Source organism: Ursus americanus, chromosome 20, assembly GCF_024610735.1.
Source record: "Ursus americanus isolate L20-20 chromosome 20, mUrsAme1.1.p, whole genome shotgun sequence".
In the NCBI taxonomy this organism is placed as follows: domain Eukaryota; kingdom Metazoa; phylum Chordata; class Mammalia; order Carnivora; family Ursidae; genus Ursus; species Ursus americanus.
Genome location: NC_142146.1, coordinates 29,649,479 through 29,671,096, shown reverse-complemented (window position 1 = coordinate 29,671,096; position 21,618 = coordinate 29,649,479). Strand labels below are relative to the sequence as shown.

Genomic DNA, 21,618 nt, shown 5'->3' with positions numbered 1-21,618 from the left:
CATAGCTCAGGTAAAATTGGAGGGGGCAGGTAACGAAGGAGAAATCAACAGAAAGTTGCAATGGTCATCAACCAACAGCATCATTTCATTTGGGGCTAAGTGCTAGAATCTAGGATTGACTTTGTTATCACCACAAAGAAGACAATACTTTGTAGGATCAACTAGTAGGGAGAATTGCATCAGAAGTTGGAGTAATGTCAGGTCAGCATCAGGAACCTTTTCAGCCGGAGTGGGAATGTCCACAGGTTCAATTTGTTTCTTTCTTAAATGAACTGGGAACTTAATGAGAAGCAAATTCTAGGATCTTACCCTATACCTACTGAATTAGAGTCTCTGTGAGTAGGGCCCAACAATCTGTCGTAACAAGCCTTCCAGGTGGTTCAACTTTGAGAATTCCTGGACCACAACATGGTAGTCGTTGAGAGCATGAACTTTGGAGCCAGACTACATAGATGGGAATCCCATTTCTATCATTCACTACCTCTTTAAGAAAGATGAATTTAGGCAAGTTATTAAACCTCTTTATGATCACAGAATCTCAAATTTGCCATAATCTAACATATTTATATAGGTATCTTCCTTCAGCAATTAAAAAAAAAAGAAACCCAATCAACTCCTAAGGACTCTTCGGATGAGCTACTCATAAAACCCGTCCGTTCCAGCTCACTGCTGCAGACTCAAGTTTTCCAGAGTCAGGACGTGCTTGAGGCGAGTATTCATAATGTAGACTTTTCCAAGACCAAACCAGACAGAATTTCTTTTCTTTTCTTTTTTTTCCTCCAAAGATCCTACTTATCTATGTGACAGACAGAGAGACAGCCAGTGAGAGAGGGAACACAAGCAGGGCGAGTGGGAGAGGAAGAAGCAGGCTCCCAGCGGAGGAGCCTGATGTGGGGCTCGATCCCTCAACGCCGGGATCACGCCCTGAGCCGAAGGCAGACGCCTAACAACTGCGCCACCCAGGCGCCCCCAAACAGAATTTCTAATCTAGCAGATGGCTGGTATCACAAAATAATTGTATCTATTAATTTTTTTCAACAAATACTGTGTGTTAGATCCTGTTTTGAGTATTTGGGATGTAGCAGTCAACAAGAAAATGGCCCTTACCTCTAGTGGGTGTGGGAAAGGAAGGAAGACAATAGACACATTGACAAATAAATGAATCAAATAGTTTCAGTTAGTGAAAGTGTTGGGAAGAAGTAAAAACAGGGTAATAGCTACAGAGTAATGGGGTGGGGAGGGGTAGCAGAGTGTCTACTCAGGAGGTCTGGAAAGGCTCTCTAGGAAGCATTTGAGCTGCGCTCTCAATGTTGACAAGGAGGGAAACCTGGGAAGACATAGGGGCAGAAGTTCCCAGGAAAAGAGAAAAGAAATTGCCAAGGTCTGGTTTACCCTTTTTCTACCTCTTCTACATTTCTGACCATAAAATTTAAATCTAGATGAGGAAAGTTTTTTTTCCCCCCGAAGCAGCTGGAGACCTTAATCAAACCTCTAACTACGCATAGGCAATAAAATATCTCAGAATTTGATTGATATTACCCACTCCCTTAATGATATTTTTTCTGATCAATTAAAGCCCAAGTTCTGGGCCAATATTAAGGGAATAGGGATGGTGAATTTTAGCTAGATATAGTGTTTAGAATGCAGGAGGCAGATCATTAGATTGTGAATTGAAAAAATCCAGATTTGCTGTCTCATTCAGAAGAAACACTGAAACATAATTTGCATTTTGAATCATGTTTTTAAGCTATGAACGCAAGCATGCAAATACCATTTTTGGACAGTAGGTGGCAGACTACACCTACAAACTAGTGGTTGAGTCTTCTGCAACCTCAACTATTTGGGGAAGGAGCTGGCCCCAACTTCTTGAATCACAGAGATTAGACCATTCAAAGGGTATACACGACGGATATATACAAATGAATGTTGTAATAATAGTTTCTGTATTCTGATACCACTGAGAAAGTATGTCCTCACAGTAAATAAACATCTCAGAAGCTCTGGGCCCTGAGAAAGAATATTTCAGTGACTGAAACATCCCAGCCTCAGTCCTATAGGATCGAAGCTACCATATTGGCGCTAATAGACACTGACACTTGTCTTAAATTCGGAATTTTGAAAGAAGGTGGGTGGAGTGGGGATCTTTGAAGTCAGCACTCTCTTGTTAAAAGACGATAGGTAGTGTACTTCGGCGGTTTGTTAGGAAAAGACAGTAAAACCTTCAAAAATGACCCATCTCTACATGCCATGATTTTGTAACATCAGACATCTGCCAGCCTAGCGATTCTGTTTCATTTGATCTCAGAAAAGTCTACAACTTTGCGGATCACCCCAAACATCTTTGACCTAAGGGGAGCTTCTGAGTCTGCAGGGGTACATTTCTAGCAGACCTCCCTAGGAATCCTGAGAATTTTGTTTTGTTTTTTAACTGACGAAGAAAAATACTTATGTAAGTATGCTGGATTCATGGCAAATTTGAAATCCTGTGATCTGATAAGGACTTTAACATGCTGACAGTCAGAAACTTGGAATCTAATTCCTCGATTAAGGGGAACTCTAAAATAATTATTCCCAGAGTTCCAGTTATAAATAAGATGGAGTAACCACAGTTTATATCTTGTCTTTCACTGAGTATAACTACAAAACCTGGACAGAATGCATGGAACAATACTTGAAGACTCTGGAAAGCAATGGCAGACTGGGGAAAAACACCAGAATTTGGAGTACCATCAATTAAAATCCAAACATTTCAATAATAACATTAATATAAATGATCTGAACATTCCAATTTAAAAACAGAAATTCTCAGAATGGATTAGGAAACATGACCCCACTCAGTGCCATCTATAAGAAACTTAGTTCAAATGTAACGATACACATGGATTAAAATAAAAGGATGAAGAAAATTTTCCATACAGACACTAGTCAAGAGAGCTGAGGTGGTTGTACTGATGTCAGGCCTGACTTCAGAGAAAAGAAAATTACTGGTGATAAAGAGGGTTAGCTAACCAAGAAACCATAACAATCCTAAATGTGTACTTAACAACAGAGTTTCAAAACACATGAAGCGAAACCTGACAGAATTGGAAGGAGAAGGACAGATCCATAATTAGAGTTGGAGACATCAATACTCTTTCTCAGTAATAGAGCTAATAGAATATCAAGGATTTGGGTGTCTGAACAAAGCCAGCAGCCAACTGATATTTGAAAAATATTCCACCTAACAACAGAAGAAAACATTTTTTTTTAAAAGATTTTATTTATTTATTTGACGGAGATAGAGACAGCCAGCGAGAGAGGGAACACAAGCAGGGGGAGTGGGAGAGGAAGAAACAGGCTCATAGCGGAGGAGCCTGATGTGGGGCTCGATCCCGTAATGCCAGGATCACGCCCTGAGCCGAAGGCAGACGCTTAACCGCTGTGCCACCCAGGCGCCCCAGAAGAAAACATTTTTTTAAGTGTACGTGGAACATTTACCAAGATAGACCATATTCCAAATCTTTATACAAACCTTAACAAATTTTTAAAAATTCAAAACATACAGAGTGTATCCTTAAACCTAATGAAATCAAACTATAAATCAATAAGAGAAATATAACAGAAAAATCTCTAAGCACTTGAAGTTAATCAATACACTTCCAAATAATCCATGGCTGAAAAAGTAAGTTTCAGGGTAAATTATAAAATATTTTGAATGAAAAGAAAATGAATGTAACACCGAAATTTGAGGGATGCAGCTAAAGGAGTACTTAGAGGAAAATTTATAGCATTAAAATGCTTATATTAGAAAGGGAAAAAATAATCAAATCAATTGCTTATGTTCACCTTAAGAAACTAGAAAAAAGAAAAATAAACTAAACCCAAAGCAAGGATAACAGAGGAAAATGAGATGAGACTATAAATTAATATAATTGAAAACAGAAAATAGAGAAAGTCAATTAAACTAAAGGCTGGTTTCTGAGTGCAATAAAATTGAATAACTTCTAGCAAGACTGACAAAGAAAAAGAGAAGATGCAAGTTACCAATATCAGACTAAAAATGGATAGATCAGTACAGACTCTGTAAACATTAAAAGGTTAATAAGAGAATATTATGAACAACTCTATGCACACAAATTCAATACCTTAGATGAAATGGACCAATTTCAGCTCAACCAAGAAAAATCTATAACATGAGTTGTTCTGTAACTATTAAAGAAATTAAATTTGTAGTTAAAAGCCTTCCAAAAATAAATTACCCAACCCCAATGGTTCCACAGATAAATTCTAAGAACATCTAAAGGAGAATGGGGACCAATTCTATACAATAACCTTCATGAAATAGAAAAAGAGGGAACACATCCCAGGTCATTTCATAAGGCTAGCATTGCTCTGATACCAAAAGTAGACAGAGAAAACATAAGAAAAGAAAATTACTATAGACCTATATTTCTCATGAAGATGGATGTAAAAATATTCAATAAAATATTACCAAATTGAATTGAGGGATATATAAAAAGAATAATAGATCATACTTAGTGGAGTTTATCCCAGGATGGAAGTTTCAACATTCAGATATCAATCAATGTAACCCACCATATCAACAATATGAAGAAGAAAAACTTTCTGAGCATATCAATTGATACAGAAAAGCATTTGATAAAATCTAAAGATCATTCTGAACAGAAACTTGCAGCAAACTAGAATTAGAAGGGAATTTCTTCAACCTGCTAAAGAATATATAAAAAAATAAAAAAATTAAAATCTACAGCTAATATCATACTTAATGGTTAAGTGCTTTCTCCCAAACTGGGGAATAAGTTACGGATGTCCACTCTCACCACTCTTATTCAGCATCGTACTGAAAATTTTAACCCAGAGCAATAAGGCAAGGGGGAAAAAAATAAGACATGCAGATTGAAAGAAAAAAACAAAATGGTTCCTATTCTGAGATAACATGATTCTGTAAGTAGAAAATCTCAAACTATCTACAGAAGAGTTCCTGGAATTAATAAGAGTTTAGCAGGTTTGCAATACACAGTCAATGCTCAAAAATCAATTATACACTAGCAATGCATAACTAGAAAGCAAATATTTAAAAATACAATTTACAATAGCTCAAACAATTAAATACTTTGGTCTAGATCTAACAAAACATGTACAGAATCTGTATGCTGAAAACTACAAAATGCTGACAAAAGAAATCAAAGAAGACATATTAATGAAAAAATATACCATATTCTTGAATTGGAAGGCTCAGCAAAGCCAAGATATCATCTTCTACCCAAATGGAACTATAGACAATACAATACCAATCCAAAGACAAGCAGGATTTTTGGTAGATACAGACAAGCCAATTCTAGCATTTATATGAAAAAGCAAAGAAACTAGAAGAGGTAAAATAAGTTTTTAAAGGAAGAATAAATTTGGAGCAACCCGTAGAAAGAACATTTTGTACTTAGTAGAAAACTATGCATTATCTATAAACGTACTTTTCTACTTCATCAGGTTCTGATTCGACGGGAGCTGTTTCATAGCTGTGTAAGACAGGCATTCTGTTTCATTTGGCAGAGGTTCAAATGTACTCCCTCACACCCTGGAAAAACCAGTTTCTTCTCCACGTGCAATTCATTTCAATATTCCTTTACTCTGTGTAAATGTGTGCTCTTTTGATCTTCCCTTTGAATGATTTATAACATCTGCTTGGTTCCCTTACTAGCAAGTAAAGTAAAATACTTAACATGTGTTTATATTTGTTTGAGTCATGCTTTTGCCTTTTTCTGAAAATTGTTTTGACAAACCATACTACCTGAGTTCAAAATGGATGGCAAAGACGCACAGGAAAAAAAATGTTCAACATCATCAGCTATTAGGGAAACTCCAGTAATCGATGACATATCATTACATTTCTGAGTGGCTATATATTTCTGAGTGGCTGAAATAAGAATTACTGACAATACCAGGTGCTACCAGTAGGAATGCAAAATGGTATCGCTACTCTGGAAAACTGATAGTTTCTTGACCCAAAAATTGCATGACCCAAAAATTCCACTCCTGGTACCTGCTTTAAGAACTAAAAACATATCCACACAAAAATCTGTACACAAATGTTTATCACGGTTCTATTTGTTATTGACTACATTTGAAAACACAAATTTCCTTCAAGGGGTGAATAAATAAACCGATAAATTTGTACTAAGGAATACCACGCAGCAGTAAAAAGTAACAAACTCCTGATACACGTAACAACCTGAATCTTAAAAGCATGCGGAGTGAAAGAAGTTAGTTTCAAAAGGTAACCCGCTGTGTGATCTCGTTTCTGTGTCTCCAAAAGGCAAAACTACAAAGATGACAACCAGATTAGAAATTCACAGGGATTATGGGCAGGGGGAGGAGTGACCATTAAGAAATGACTCAAGGAATTTTTGGGGGTGAAGAAACTGTTTTGTGCCCTGAGTATGGAGGTGGATACATGGATCTATACATGTGTTAAAATTCATACAACTGTAACACCAAAAAGAAAAGGGCAATTTTACTGAAAATAAAATTTAAAAAGAAAAATATAACACAAAATTTTCTTAATGTCCCTTTCCTTTAAAAAGTGCTTGAAGGGGCCACCTGGGTGGTTCAGTTGGTTAAGCGTCTGCCTTCGGCTCAGGTCATGATCCTGGAGTCCTGAGTTGGAGCCCCAAGTCAGGCTCCCTGCTTAGCAGGGAGTCTGTTTCCCCTCTTCCTCTACTCCCCCCCCTCCACTCCTGCTCTCTCTCTCTCAAATAAATTAGTAAAATCTTTAAAAAGGCCCCTGAAGAAAAGATGGGAGTTGGAGCCAAATTCTACCCCCTCAATCAGAATCATCAACTTTTGCTCCGTTCTCTGTCTTGTTCCACCAAAAACACAGTGATTGAGGGAGCCTAAGAAAAAAGTCTACTACAGACGCATGGTTGAATAGTTTTATGCTTTAAAAAATAAATGATTGTTGTTGTTACTTATCTGTATCATATACAACTGGGACCATGAACTAGGTCTATCACACATAAATATAATTGCAATCTGTCAAAAATTTAACAGATTAATAATAAACAGTTTTATTAATGGACATAGTTGAGTATATAGACCTTTATTCCATCAATCTATTTATCTGTGTAACTTCAGATTGTAACTACATTTCACTGAAATTCATTAAAATTCAAAGGCATGCTCTTTTTAAGTTTCCATTAGTGTATTTTATATCGAGATGATAAACTGACCAATAAAACAATTTTGAGCTGTATTTTCCTTTCTTATAGTAGTGTACTATATTTCCCTAAAATTATTCAAGGACTCATTTTATTTCACGCTTTAGATTTGTTATGATATTTTCTGTTGCCCATGTGAGACTGAAAGCAGGTTTCTGTTTGCCCATACGCATTTAGAGAGTTTTTGAAGAATGCAGCTTTTTTTTTTTTTTTTTTTTCCCCTTCCCAGAATGAACTAATTCAGTGTTGGGAATAAGGAACCAGTTCCAGAACCTAGAATTTCTATCACAGAATGGTGGCATGACCTAGCAGGTCCTTTGGTCTGCTTTCCAGTATTCCATCTCCCAAATGAAAATGTGAGATGTGATTAATTACATGTATTTCCTCTCTGCTCCCAGGAATACATAATAAGGCTAATTATGGTAATTTTAATGCTGGCTACCACTACACCAGGCTATTTACATATGTCATCTCACTGGATTGTCACAACAGCTTTATGGAATAGATATTATAAGCATATCTGTTAATTACTGGAAACTTGCAGTTCTTTAGTTCACTTCCAGTTCTGACATCCTAGACACCATGACCTTGGAAAACCCAGGGTCCTCACTCCTGATGCTCTCCCACAAATATTCCTTCAGCTGCTTCCTCTATGTCATCTGTTGGCCATTCTGACGATGTCCACTGTTGGGTCTCAGTGCTGTTACAGGTGTTCGGTGTTTAGATGGTCCATCCAAAATATTAACCTTGCCCAAATTCCACTGCAATGACTACTTTCTCTCCAGTTCAGTTACCCACTAAATGGGTCACATTTTGTATGTGGGAGTTTGATCCATCTTAGAAATCAAAGTCTAAAATCCCAGTTACTGACCAAAACTTCTATCCTTCTAGCTCTTCATGCCCACACTCCACCTAGCCTTGTTAAAACCTCAGATCCCAGGGGCGCCTGGGTGGGTGGTCGTAAAGCATTTGCCTTCGGCTCAGGGCCTGATCCCAAGGTCTTGGGATTGAGCCCTGCATCGGGCTCCCTACTCCTCTGGGAGCCTGCTTCTTCCTTTCCCACTCCACCTGCTCGTGTTCCCTCTCTCGCTGGCTGTGTCTGTCTCTGTCAAATAAAGAAATAAAATCTTAAAATAAAAACACCCCCCCCCAAAAAAAAACCTCCTCAGATCCCCTCAGTCTCTCCATCTTCCCTTTGGTGTCAACTCCACATTCTTCCCACCTCTCTTTCCTTGCCTAGCTCGAAATTCATAATTAACTACTTGACTTTCTTAATCCAGCCCCTCTTTTTTATAGCTTGAAATGTTTCTCGGGCTGATTCTTTCTTCCCCTGACCCAGTGACCTCCAGTCTTGTCCAGCTCCCTCCCTTTTTCCTCTTTACATTCTTCACTTTCACTTCCTTATGTCCCATTAGTTCATCATCCCACTGATTTGTTCTTTGTCCTGCCAAATCACTAAAAGTAATCTCAGGAGGATTGTTAATGTTGGTTCAACTGCAGAATCTAATGTAAACAAAATTTCTTAAATCCCTGGATAGTTTGCTGCATTTCGAACTTCGTAACATTCAGTAAGTTTTCCCTTTGGAAGTGATTTGCATTTTATTTTTTGTGTATTGTTCTTTGCCAGTTTTTTGATTGGACTGTTGGCCTTCCCCTTATTAATTTCTAAGAGCTCCTTAGCTGCAGACGAAAGAAAAAAAGCCCACTATCATTCATGTTGCCATTTTCTTCCCAGGTTTGTTATTTGCTCTTGTTAGCTTTGCTTTATACTATTTTGTTCCATGCTCTAATTTTATTTTTATTATTTATTTATTTTTAACAATTTTTATTTATTTCTTTGAGAGAGAGCATGAGCTGGGGGAGGGGCAGAGGGAGAAGTAGGCTCCCTGCTCAGAAGGGCACCTGACATGGGGTTCAATCCCAGGACCCTGGGATCATGACCTGAGCCAAAGGCAGACACCCAACCGACTGAGTCACTCAGGGCCCCTCCATGCTCTAATTTTAAATACACATGTAGTTTTATTTATTAATCTCATAGATTATCACTTCTAAGTGAAAGCCTTTAAAAAAAACTTTTCCTATTCCCCAAATTGTATGCATATATCTGTATAATCTTACATGATAGGATTTCACTTAAAAATATAAATGTGTAGTTCATCTGAAAATTTTTTCTTATGTTCTTTCTAAATAGCTAGCCAGTTGCTTAGCCTTCTCTTTTCTTCACTGAAATACCACCCCTGTCGTATATTAATTTATATCATTTGTGCATATTTCTGGAATTTATATTCTTTTTTTTTTTTTTAAAGATTTTATTTATTTATTTGACAGAGACAGCCAGCGAGAGAGGGAACACAAGCAGGGGGAGTGGGAGAGGAAGAAGCAGGCTCATAGCGGAGGAGCCTGATGTGGGGCTCGATCCCATAACGCTGGGATCACGCCCTGAGCCGAAGGCAGACACTTAACCGCTGTGCCACCCAGGCGCCCCTGGAATTTATATTCTTTCCCCTCTCATTGGGCTCTCTGTTCATGAACTTGTACAAAACTGATTTCATTCCTATGGAGTTATAAAAATCACCATTGCCATCTACAGACCCATTTTTGTGCCATTATGCCTTTGGTACATATATTATGGTTTCTAGAAATAATATATATACATCTCCTATTTTCTTTTTTTTAAGATTTTATTTATTTATTTGACAGAGATAGAGACAGCCAGTGAGAGAGGAAACACAAGCAGGGGGAGTGGGAGAGGAAGAAGCAGGCTCATAGTGGAGGAGCCTGATGTGGGGCTCGATCCCATAACGCTGGGATCACGCCCTGAGCCGAAGGCAGACGCTTAACAACTGCGCCACCCAGGTGCCCCACATCTCCTGTTTTCTTGATCCATCACAAAGTGTCTTTTGTACCTTTTTGACTTTCCATGAAGTAAGAAACAATGGAAGATAGAAAGTTAGGTACTTCCTTGTGCCTCCGTGTCCTCATCATGGGAAATTAGATGAATTAATTCATGTTATCTCTTTAGGATGAGAGTATGGTAACTACTCAGTGTTAGCTATTATTAATAGCATGAGTAAGTTAGGACTCCTATTCACCCCTCTGCCTCTTTTTCCACTTTTCTATCTGTAACCTCCTCCAAATTTGAGAACTTTCATCATCTCTTCTGTAATCATAATTAATCCTTGTATGCCTTGTCTGTTGGTTGAATCTAAAACTGATAACATCAATACATAGTATTTTCATTATTGTGGTTATGTTACTATTGTTCATTATTCTATGATTCCAAAGTGTCTGTATTTTATTTTACTTTTTTTGTTATATGTCTTCATCAAGTTACTAAGATTATCTATCTTCCTAAACATATTCCATCCATGGTAAGAGATGCAATGTAATTATTGAAGATATATTTCCCAGAAACTTCTGCCTTCTTATTCCAATCTGGACTAGAGAGCACTCTGGGCTGGATGCCAGCCTGTCATCCTGACTTCCTTTTTTCCCTTGTCTTTGGTTGAAGCCAGTGTTCTTAGATCTCAAATCTTTACCTTTCTTGGATTTTATTCTTGTTATGGCTAAGAACATCTTCAAGTAATTCTCTTGAAAGGGTGAATAAGAAATAAACCTTCTGAATTTTTACATGTCTGAAAGTGCCTTTATTTTTCCTTCTCACTTGATTGACATGTTTACTAGGTATAGAATCTTAAGTTCATAATTATTTTTCTCAGAGGGTTCTAAAGGATTCTAAGATGAAATCATATTCTTGTTCCCTTGTAGGTCATATTTTCCCTCTCTGGAATTTTAGGATACTCTCTAGATGCTAGGAGTTAAGAAATTCCTTTTTTTTTTTTTTTTTAAGATTTTATTTATTTATTTGAGAGAGAGAAAGAGCCCAAGCAGAAGGAGGGGCAGAGGGACAGGGAGAAGCAGACTCCCCGCTGAGCAAGGAGCCCGATGCGGGACTTAATCCCAGGACCCTGGGATCATGACCTGAGCTGAAGGCAGACACTTAACCAACTGAGCCACCCAGGTACCCCAGATAAGAAATTTTTTGAAGATCTGCCACTGTTTAGGTTGTTTTTGTTTTGTTTTAATTCCTCCTGTGATCATGATTTCATGAGTGTATGCAACTGTCAAAAATCATTAAAAAACATGGTATCTTGAATCAAATTATAGCGTTAGGAGGAAGAAATCCTGTAGTACTTAAAGTCTGTGTTACAACATTCACATTAGATTATACCATGATGTAGGGCTTCTCTAATTATTTTGCATTTATGTGTTTAATGCTTTGATCTTCATCCAAGGTAGGAATTTTTAAACTTTCTATTGGGCCACGAAACCCTTTGGCTTTCTGGTGCACTGTATAGACCCCTCTCTGGAGTAATGTTTTTAAATATTTAAAATAAAATATATAAGATTATAAAAGAGACCTTTTAAATGGAAATATAGCTACCAAAATGCTAAAAACCAAAATTGTAATAGAGTAATATATTGCTTCTCTCTCTCTCTTTTTTTTTTTAGAGGGGGGGCAGAGGAAGAGGGAGAATCTTAAGCAGGCTCCACACCCAGCGCTGAGCCCACCACGGGGCTCGATCTCACAACCTTGAGATCATGACCTAAGCCAAAATCAAGAGTTGAACACTTAACCAACTGAGCCACCCAGCCAGCCCTATATTGCTTCCTTATTACCACTTTAAGTAACATCTAGTGGAGGATTTTATAGCCACTATAATTTCAAAATAGTGATGAGTATAAATGATATTTTGAGATATTTGTAACAACCAAATGTGCATAAAAATATATGTGATTTCTACTGGTAACAAAATCACAAGTGTTGCTGTAAGTACTATAATTTGTGCTTATATTCAAAATGGACAATGGACAAAAAATGCTGAAGTTTAGAGACTATGGAAAATAAAAATATTATTTTCCCCTTCTAAGTTCAAAGACCTCCTGAATTTTATGCAGGGCCTCTTATTTATGAATCCCTGCCTTAGAGTAAAAGCTTTTTGAGGTGTGGCAGACTGCATGTTCCTGGGGGCAATTTTCTGGCCCCTACATGCTCTTTCTGATTATGACCTTGGCATTCCCCCATCAAGAGGCCGACTCTTTCTCCACTCCCTTGAATCTGCCTGTGACAGCTTTGACCAACAGAATATGTTAGAAGTGAAGTTATACCAGTCTGAGCATTGGCCTTAACTGATCTGTCAGCTTCTACTTTCTTCCTCATAGAGGCAAGACTCCATGTAAGAAGTGCAATTAACCTAGACCACCATACTGTGAAAAACCTAACTAAGCCCTACGAAGAGGCCTTGGAAGGCGAAATGCCATACAGAGAGAAAAGGTGGCCAAGGAACACTGAAGTACTAGACACCTGGGTGAAGCAGCCATATTGGCAGTGGATCCTTCAGTCTTAGCCATCCTACTTGATACCATGCGAATCAGAGGTGAAATGCTCCTCTGAACACTTACAGAATCCCTTACCTATAAAATGGTGGGCAAAATAAAATGTCTGTTTCAAGCCACTGAAATTTGGGGAAGGTCATCAGAGAGTAACAGATAGAACAGAGGATGATGCCATGTTCCACATGTCTTTTGTATCCTTCACATTAATTAGCAAATTGACAGGCAGAAAAAGGGGACTGTGGAATTCTTGTCATATTGAGGTTTGCATGGCATTTTGCTGTCATTAAAGAACTATGAGCAGTAACATCACAGAATCAAAGTATATTGTCCAATAAATGCCCTATGATTCTTTTTTTTTTTTTTAAGATTTATTTATTGGGGCGCCTGGGTGGTTCAGTCAGTTGAGCATCTGCCTTTGGCTCAGGTCATGATCTTAGGGTCCTGGATCAAGCCCCATGTTGGGCTCCCTGCTCAGTGGGGGATTCTGTTTCTCCCTCATCCTCTGTCCCTCTCCCCAGTTCATGCTCATGCTCTTTCTTGCTCTCAATATATTAATAAAATCTTTTTAAAAATATTTATTTATTTATTTACTTTAGAGAGAGAGAGAGAAGGAGAGAGCATGCAAGCACATGAGTGGGGGGAGGGGCAGAAGGAGAGAATCTTCAAGCAGTCTCCCCTCTGAGAGAGGAGCCCACCACGGGGCTTGATCTCAGGACCCATGAGATCATGACCCCAGTGGAAACCAAGAGTCAGATTCTTAACCTACTGAGCTACCCAGGCACCCCTGGCCTCTGATTCTTAAGGTACCCAGCCTGCGTTCCAAGATCTCAGATTAGCCCCAGGATCCTCCCCAAATGCTGATTCCTGGATTGGTTCCCAAAGATTTTCAGAGGTTACACTCTGTCCAGGGCAGAGTATGAGAGGATTAGAGAGAGGATAATGGAAATGAAAGTTAAAATGGTGTAGTTGTGCTGGAAGCAATTTCTGTACATATGAACACTTGACCTGGGTCTGGAGACAGACTGAGAGTAACAGAACAGAAGATGGAGTAGCCATCATCATGGCTGTGAGCACAGGCTCTGTAGTCGACCTGTTGTAACTGAAATCTGGCTGCACCACAGAGCCTGCTATGTGACTAGGGCATGTGACTTAAAATCTGTCTGTGCCTCAATTTACACATCTGTAAGCTAACGATAAAATAATATCCCCCCACGCCCTCATAGGAGTATAACGAGATTTAGATGAATTAATACATTTGAAACATTGGCACACATAGTCCTACCAAGGACCAAATGGATCTTTTTTTTCCCCAGAACTTCTTTTTTTCCCCTAAAGATTTATTTAGTTATTTGAGAAAGGGGGGAAGGGCAGAGAGAGAGAGAGAGACAATCTCAAGCAGACTCCACACTGAGCATAGAGCTGGATGGGGGCTTGATCCCAGGACCCTGAGATCATGGCCTGAGGCGAAATCAAGAGTTGGTGGCTTAACCAAATGAACCACCCAGGCGCCCCCAAATGGATCTCTCTTGAAATACTTTCAGTGATTCCTGAATTATTTAAGTGGTTCCTAAAATATGTATGTGCCACTTGTGATTTCAGATAGTGTGCATATCAACTTTTTATGATTCTAGGGTTTATATTTAGCTTAATGTATATTAGAATATTTATAACTAGCATTTCTGGGTTCACATATGGGATAGTACAATATTTTAAAAGGGGTCAATCAAAAGATACATTAGGCCATAAATGCTTTAGCTATGGCCCAAATGGTGAAGATGAAGCTAAAATGCTTGAAATTGGCATGTAGGGGTTGCAAATCCAACAAGGAAGAGAGGAGTACAGAAATGGAGTCATTTAGGGGCAGCTGGATGGCTCACTGGGTTAAGCTTCTGACACTTGATTTGGGCTCGGGTCATGATCTCAGGGTTGTGAGATCGTGCCCTGTGTCAGGCTCTGAGCTGGATGTGCGGAGTGTCCTTAAGATCTCTCTCCTCCCTCTGCCCCTCCCCACCCTCCCTTTCTAGAAAGAAAGAAAGAAAGAAAGAAAGAAAGAAAGAAAGAAAGAAAGAAAGAAAGAAAGAAAGAGGAAAAGAAAAGAAATGGAGTCACTTATTCATAGCCACTTGACCAGCATCCAATGCCAGCAATTCTTTGCCTTAATTTATTTCATTTATGTTCGACTGCTCTAAAATGGGCAACACTATTTAGAACCTACATTTGCCTTCCAAAAGGATAATGCATCGTTAATGGGGCAAGCAGTAATATTTTCATTTCAGCATGTTTCCCTGAAAAGGATCATTAATTATGGTCTACAAAACACGGGTCTACAAAGTTATTGTGCTAATTTGATGAAAGTAAATTCTCATTAGGTTGACTAACTTTATTGTCATATGTCTGTTTTATGTGCTCTGGTTTCTGGAAACTTGTCCTTATTTATTTATTTCTTTATTTGGTGTCAAGGTTTAGCACTCTTTGAGAAGGTTATAATAGACTTTCAATACTAATCAGCTATTCAGTTGCGATGATATGATTTGGCAGTGATTTTGCAGCATGAAAACGAGGGGGAGGGCTGACAACTTTGAGTTCTCAGCACTAATTTTTTGTTAAGTGGAGCTAAGGGAAGGCTAAGTTATTAACACATATCTGATTATTTCATCAACATATTAGATTGTTAACTTGAATATCTTAGCTCCGAAATGTCATTCATAAAATTCTGAGAGTATCAAATCTTATCTTCATATCCTATTGCATCTACATAAAAACCACTTTAAGGACAAGTCTATGTAATTGTAGCAGGTCAGATTTAATCAAGAGAATTACATGTTTTGTAAGTATAGAGCTACTTTCTAAATCTTTCAGGAATTTTGAAATGGCCAGATAAGAATGTTATTATCCTAAATAAAGTAAAAAAAAATTTAAAAACACCCAACTCAATTTCATGAGGAGACATCAAGTTTGAAATTATCAAAATAAAAAGACATTCTACTTGAATGCGACTCACATATCATCTTAGCAGTCATTTTCTTTAGGCATTAACATCGCACAAGTGAGACATTTTGGATAGAAAGAACACAACGAAAGTAAAATAAGAATGCGAAGTGATTTTCTGAGAATCTTACCTGAGTACTTTTCTTCAAAGGAAGGTAGTATGGTTTAGCAGTTTAAAAGCATGCTGAGTAGAAGAGGACATCTTGGGCTCAGATTCCATCCTTGCCACATTCCAGCTCTGTGACTATAAGCAGATCACTTAGCCTCAGTCTCCCCATCTGTAAAATGGGCATGATATTACTATTCATACCTACCTCACAGGACTAGCACATAGTAAGTGCCCTACAAGTGTTTGTTAAATGAACGTGCAAAATTTCTTTGTTGACCACAGGAATGTTTTTCAACAATTGCTTTAGTGAAACTAGGGTGTTCCAAGTTCACAAATTCCCATTCATACGGGTACTTTTCCACATTTTAACCAAGAATAACTTCTTAGGAATTGCATATATATAGATATTTAAGTTATGAAAATAACAGCTTCTTAATGTCTTATGAAACTTTATTGCATTAAAAGCATTATAAATGCTTTTCTCATCTCCATTTGTCCCTGTCAATCTTTTGGAAAACCAAGGGAGGTAATTTTGTACACGATGAATGATCTGAACTGAATGTCACTCTCGAGACTCCAGGAAGGTGATCTATGCAGAAAGGAAAAAGAAGATAAACAAAGTGACTGTTTTAGTAACTTGGTAGCCTACTCTATCCAGGATTTCCATGCTGTGAGAAAGGACCATTCATGATTTTCTGAGGACTTACTGGAGAGAGAATGCGAACACCACCTGGAAAAGCTGCTTCATAGTCTGATCGTGGGGATGACTAGATCCTGCCTGAAATCACCTAGTTACTGAAGGGCCCCTGCATTCACTAGCAGTCTGTTCAGTTTTGGAGACATTGTTATGTCTGCTTCATTGAGGTCATTAGAGCCTGGGCACAGAGGAGGTAATTTACATCTATAATTATAAGAAAGAACTTACAGCAAGAGATTAAAGAAAGAAAGAGATCTACCACCTATATTCAATATTAGTCTACTTGAAATTATTCTATCATTAACAAGATAACAGATCTTTAGAGAAACTCATTTGCTTGTTTTTGGTTTGTTTGTTTGCAATATCTGCCTTCCCATCGAATTGATAATAACTTAAGCTGGCCTCACTGTGGAATCTTTCTTCACATTTTAATGACTTTTATTTTCTAAGCATTCTATCACAGTTGACCTTGTGCTAAAATCTAGTTGCTTTGATTTTTCTGGAGAATATTAAGAATATTATAGTCTCTCAAAAATAAATCCCCAACCAAAGTAATTTTTTAATAAGATCTCAAATTTTCTTATTCTCCCACCAAATGAAACTTTTCATCATTTTAATAATAGTTGTTATTTCAAGATGTAGTAAAAGAAGATTGGAAAAAAAACCCAACCCCGCTTTCAAGATTATACAGAGAGCTAATAAAAAATGACATTTCATTGTTATTTCTTTTAACTTTATAAAACACAAAATCATAACGTTATTTATTTATTTGTTTATTTATTTGACACAGAGGGAGAGAGAGAGAGAGAGCACAAGCAGGGGGAGCAGCAGGCAGAAGGAGAAGGAGAAGCAGGCTCCCCGCCGAGCCCTACTCGGGGCTCGATTCCAGCTCCTGGAATCATGACCTGCGCTGAAGGCAGACGCCCAACAAATGAGCCACCCAGGTGCCCCAAAATCATAATGTTTTTAAGTTGGGAATGATAAATTCCTGTCTTTTCATTCAATATTTTATTTAACAAACCCTTATATGGTGTTTACTATGTGCCAGGTACTGTTCCTGGCACTTTACAAATATTAACCTGTTTATTCCTGTAACAATCCTCTGAGGTAGACACTATAATTATTCCCATTTACAGATGAGGAAACTGAGGCATGGGAATGTTAAATAACTTGCCCAGGACCATATGGCTAGTAAGGGGCAGAGCACGGATCTGAACCCACGAAATTTGGCTCCACTACCTTATTCTCTTTTGTTCCCCATGTTTGATAATGGTATTGAATAAAATTCTCCTTGAGTCACCTCACTAAAAATAGTAGCTTTTTCATTTTTAAATTTTATTATTATTTTTTTAGAGGGGGTAGGAGCAGAGAGGGAGAGAGAGAATCTTAAGCAGACTCCACACCCTGAGATCACGACCATAGCCAAAATCAAGAGTCGGCCACCCAACCGAGATACCCAGGCACCCCAAGAATAGTAACTTCTAACACATAAGTACTTGACAAAAATTTGGCTTAAAAGACTTGGTTCCTCATCTATAAAATTTTAAAATACTGGACTATAGGTAGATCAGACATATATGTGAGAAGACATTGCCAAAAAAGGAAAAAATAATAAAAAAAATACTTCTAAAGATTGAAGGAGGGACATACATGTTTAATTTCCCCCCATCCAGCTTATTCATTTCAAGTATGATTTGCTTTCTACAACATATGTAAGGGGGATGGAAGACAGACAGGAAAAGGTGGTACTAACGAGTAGTTTTAGAAGATAAAACAACAAAGAGTTACATACTAAGGTTTGGCTTTAGGGGCACCTGGGTGGCTCACTCAGTTAAGCATCTGCCTTTGGCTCAGGTCGGGAGCTCAGGGTCCTGGAAACCAGCCTCCTGTTGGGCTCCCTACTTAGCCGGAAGTCTGCTTCTACCTCTCCCCCCTCTCTTCTCCCTTCTCATCCTCTCCCCTCCTCCCCTCTCCTCCCTGTCTTCCCTCTTCCCTTTCTCCTCCCCCCTCCCTCCTGCTTGGGCGTGCTCTCTCTCTCTCTCTCAAATAAACAAATAAATAAAATCTTTTAAAAAATTAAAAAATAAAGTTTGGCTTTAAATGTTCTTTGGTATGTTACTTACTTATCTTTGGTAAGGTTACTATTTGTCCCAGGTTTTTTCAGGGAAATTATTGTTTCAAATATTTTATTGCATTGTGAGTTTATTTTTCCTATGTTTGGGCCTGGAAATACGATCACTGTAAGCATATTTCTATTCATTTAATAACAAAATTAGTTACTTTGGGAGCCACAAATTGTGAATGGCTGAGAGTCATCACTCTTTGTTCTCAAAACCACAATTTTAATACGTCTTAGTTCTTTAATTTCCTCTTTCCTTCCGGTGAGATGAGACTTATTAAAACTACATTTCAAAATGTGAGCATTTTTCCAACTTCTATGGTTCTTTTTTCGAAAATATATTTTCAAGTCTACTTAATTAAGGCAGTTTTAGACCTCTGAGTTACTCCACAGACTCTTGATGAAGTAGATAAACCTGAGAGCGTGAGCAGGGAGGAGCAGAGAGAGAGAGAGAATCTTAAGTAGGCTCCACGTCCGTCGGTCCGAGCCCCCTGTGGGACTGGAACTTACAACCCTGAGATCATGATCTGAGCTGAAATCAAGAGTCAGATGCTCAACCAACTGAGCCACCCAGGTGCCTCAAATAGAACTTTTATATACACCGGGAAACCAAACATTTCAATTGACTCACTTTAATGCAATATTTGCTTTATTACAGTAGCTGGAACTGAACCCTGATATCTCTGAGGTGTTGTATGTGTTGGTTAAGCCTTGGAATTAGGCAGATGCCTTGTACCCCCAACAGCCCACTCCCATGAGACTTGGCCTTTCCAGACACTTGCCCTCTTCCAAGTCTGGCCCTTGTTACTGTACATACCTCGTCAGCCTGCCTTGGGAACCCTGAGCCCTCCAGGCCTGTGGACTTCAGCCAGTCCAGAATTATGTGCACAGCCTCTAGGGTGGAGGGAGCGCACCACCTGGAATTCTTTCTGGGGATGCAATTTAGACTGCCCACAGGCAGTCCCCGTTTGCACTGGCTGCCTGATAGGATCTATACCAATAATCAAGGCTCCCGGGTGTCTCTGAGTGAAGGGTACCCCGCTGTCCTCCAGGCCCCATTGTGGCAAGGCAGTCCAGATTCCTCCAGGTTTAACTACAGGGAGAATACATGCATTTGTGTAGGTTAGGATTGGAATTAGGAAGATGTCAGATACCTGAAACAGCCTTCTCTTTTGACCCCGCCTACCCCTACGCCTGCCCTGTTCCAGCTCCCTGGCTACCCTGAAGTGTGTGGTGTGTGTGGGCGCATACCACACCTTGTCAGCTGGCCTTAGCCTGTAGGGGCACGCCAGGCACGTGGAGCTCCAGAATGAGCCTACAGGGAGAAGGGAGGCCAACTCCCCCAAATCTTTCTGAGTCTGCAGCTTTAAACTGGCAACAGTCAGCCCCAATTTGGTCTAGCTCCTTGATGGGGTATCAACTTCTCCAGCCAGCAGGTGTCTCTTATTGAAGGACATCCTGTGCACCCCCTGCTCCCCGCCTCCCCAAGGCAGACCAGATTTCTCCAGCTCGGCCTTTAGGGAGAATATGCGCATTTGAGTTGGTTATGGCTAAGGTTAGGCAGATGCATGTACTCCCAAAAACCCCTCCTGTGATCCTGCCTCTCCCTATAGCTGGCCGTTCTAGGTCCCTGGCTCCACTGGAACACATCTTGTCAGCCGCTTCCAGGCCTGCAGGGTTTCAGTCAGTCCTGAACCACCTGCAGAACCCCCCCTCCCCCACTGGAGGAACCCACCTCCCAAAACTCTTACTGAGGAAGCAGCGTTAAGCTGCTGACATCGGTCCCCATTTGGAGCGGTTGCCTATGGAGTCCTGGGTTCACCAGTCATCATATTGGGAGATACCCTGGCATTCCACCAGGCCCCTTCTTGGCAAGACAGTCCAGACTTCTACAGTTACCTTCAGGGGGAATATGTATGTTTTGTGCAGAATTAACTGGAAGGACGAGGAGGCCATGTGGTTTAAAACCAGACATGTACTGAAGGGCAAAATTTGGTGACAGCACTACAAAGGAAGGGCCAGGTCCTTGAGGCATTTTGAAGTAAAAATCATATAAGCTAGTAAAAACAGAAAAACGCAGTTAAAGAAATTATGTATCTGTGAGCTTTATGAAGGCAGGGTTTACAAATAATTTAGTACTGTATTCCTTACGTCAAATAACGGCACAATGGTACTTAACCTTTCCTTGAGCTAAAATTCTATTTTTAAAATATGAGAGGGACACCTGGGTGGCTCAGTTGGTTAAGCATCTGTCTTCAGCTCAGGTCATGATCCCAGGGTCCTGGGATGGAGTCCTGAATCGGGCTCCTTGCTCAGTGGGGAGTCTGCTTCTCCCTCTGCCTGATGCTCCCCCTGCTTGTGTGCTCTCTCTCTCTGACAAATAAATAAATAACATCTTAAAAAAAATATGAGAGAAACTAGGGACCCTACTTCATTCTAAGAGCAGGCACTTAGCAAATGTTGGTGAGATTAAATCGTGCACATAGTATTATGTCTTTTTTTCTTTTTCCTTCACTGAATGGCATGGCTAACTCTCTTAACTTTGACAGACACAATTATAGACCCCTTTGCTAGAAAAACAAACTCAGGGTTTCCTCTTTAGGGAAAAAAAAAAAGACCCATTGCAGCTAACTTCCCTTCCTCCCAATGTTTTCCTGCAGTAATATAAAAGATGTTAAAAATAAGAGTGAAATCATAACAGTGCTACAGACAGTGACAGTGGCAGATCAGATATTTTGAGAAATTCTTCTAAGATAAGCAGATAAGATTGAACTGATGAAGAAGTCAAAATGGGGAAATTGTAGTCAGACCCACAAGAGATGAACGTGGTTCTTTCTGAGGCAGCCACGGCGAAGGTTGGAGCTTCGCTCACCACGTAGATCGTTAGCGAACTGTGGAGGACTTGTCGGGGTAGCTACGTAAAGAAGGCAGGGCCTATCTGCTGCACATCCCACTCCTTCTTCCATACGTGGAGTGGCTGCCTCCCAGATAAAACCCTGGAGCTATGCTGTCTGTGGAAAGGGGGTGCTCATTTGGGGGGACTCCTAGCGTGGCTGCTTTGCCCTGAAAGAGAAAGAGTAGATGTTAAGATAAG

General features: G+C 39.3%; 1 protein-coding gene across 2 annotated transcripts in view; it reads right to left on the bottom strand.

Moving 5' to 3' along the window:
* The window catches only part of ACP3 (acid phosphatase 3), an 85,394-nt gene that overhangs the window by 14,448 nt on the left and 49,328 nt on the right, over positions 1 to 21,618 (bottom strand). Inside the window, exons 12-13 of one of the 2 annotated variants that reach the window (XR_006778488.2) lie at positions 21,339 to 21,587; positions 15,731 to 15,877 (exon numbers count right to left, since the gene is read on the bottom strand). Coding sequence is in view for 1 of the 2 variants with exons in the window: in XM_045791766.2 (XP_045647722.1) it covers positions 21,553 to 21,587 (35 nt within the window). In the remaining variant the exon portion in view is untranslated. Of the gene's footprint in view, positions 1 to 15,730; positions 15,878 to 18,431; positions 21,588 to 21,618 lie in introns of those variants that run through there. The other variant, XM_045791766.2, reaches the window with a different exon arrangement.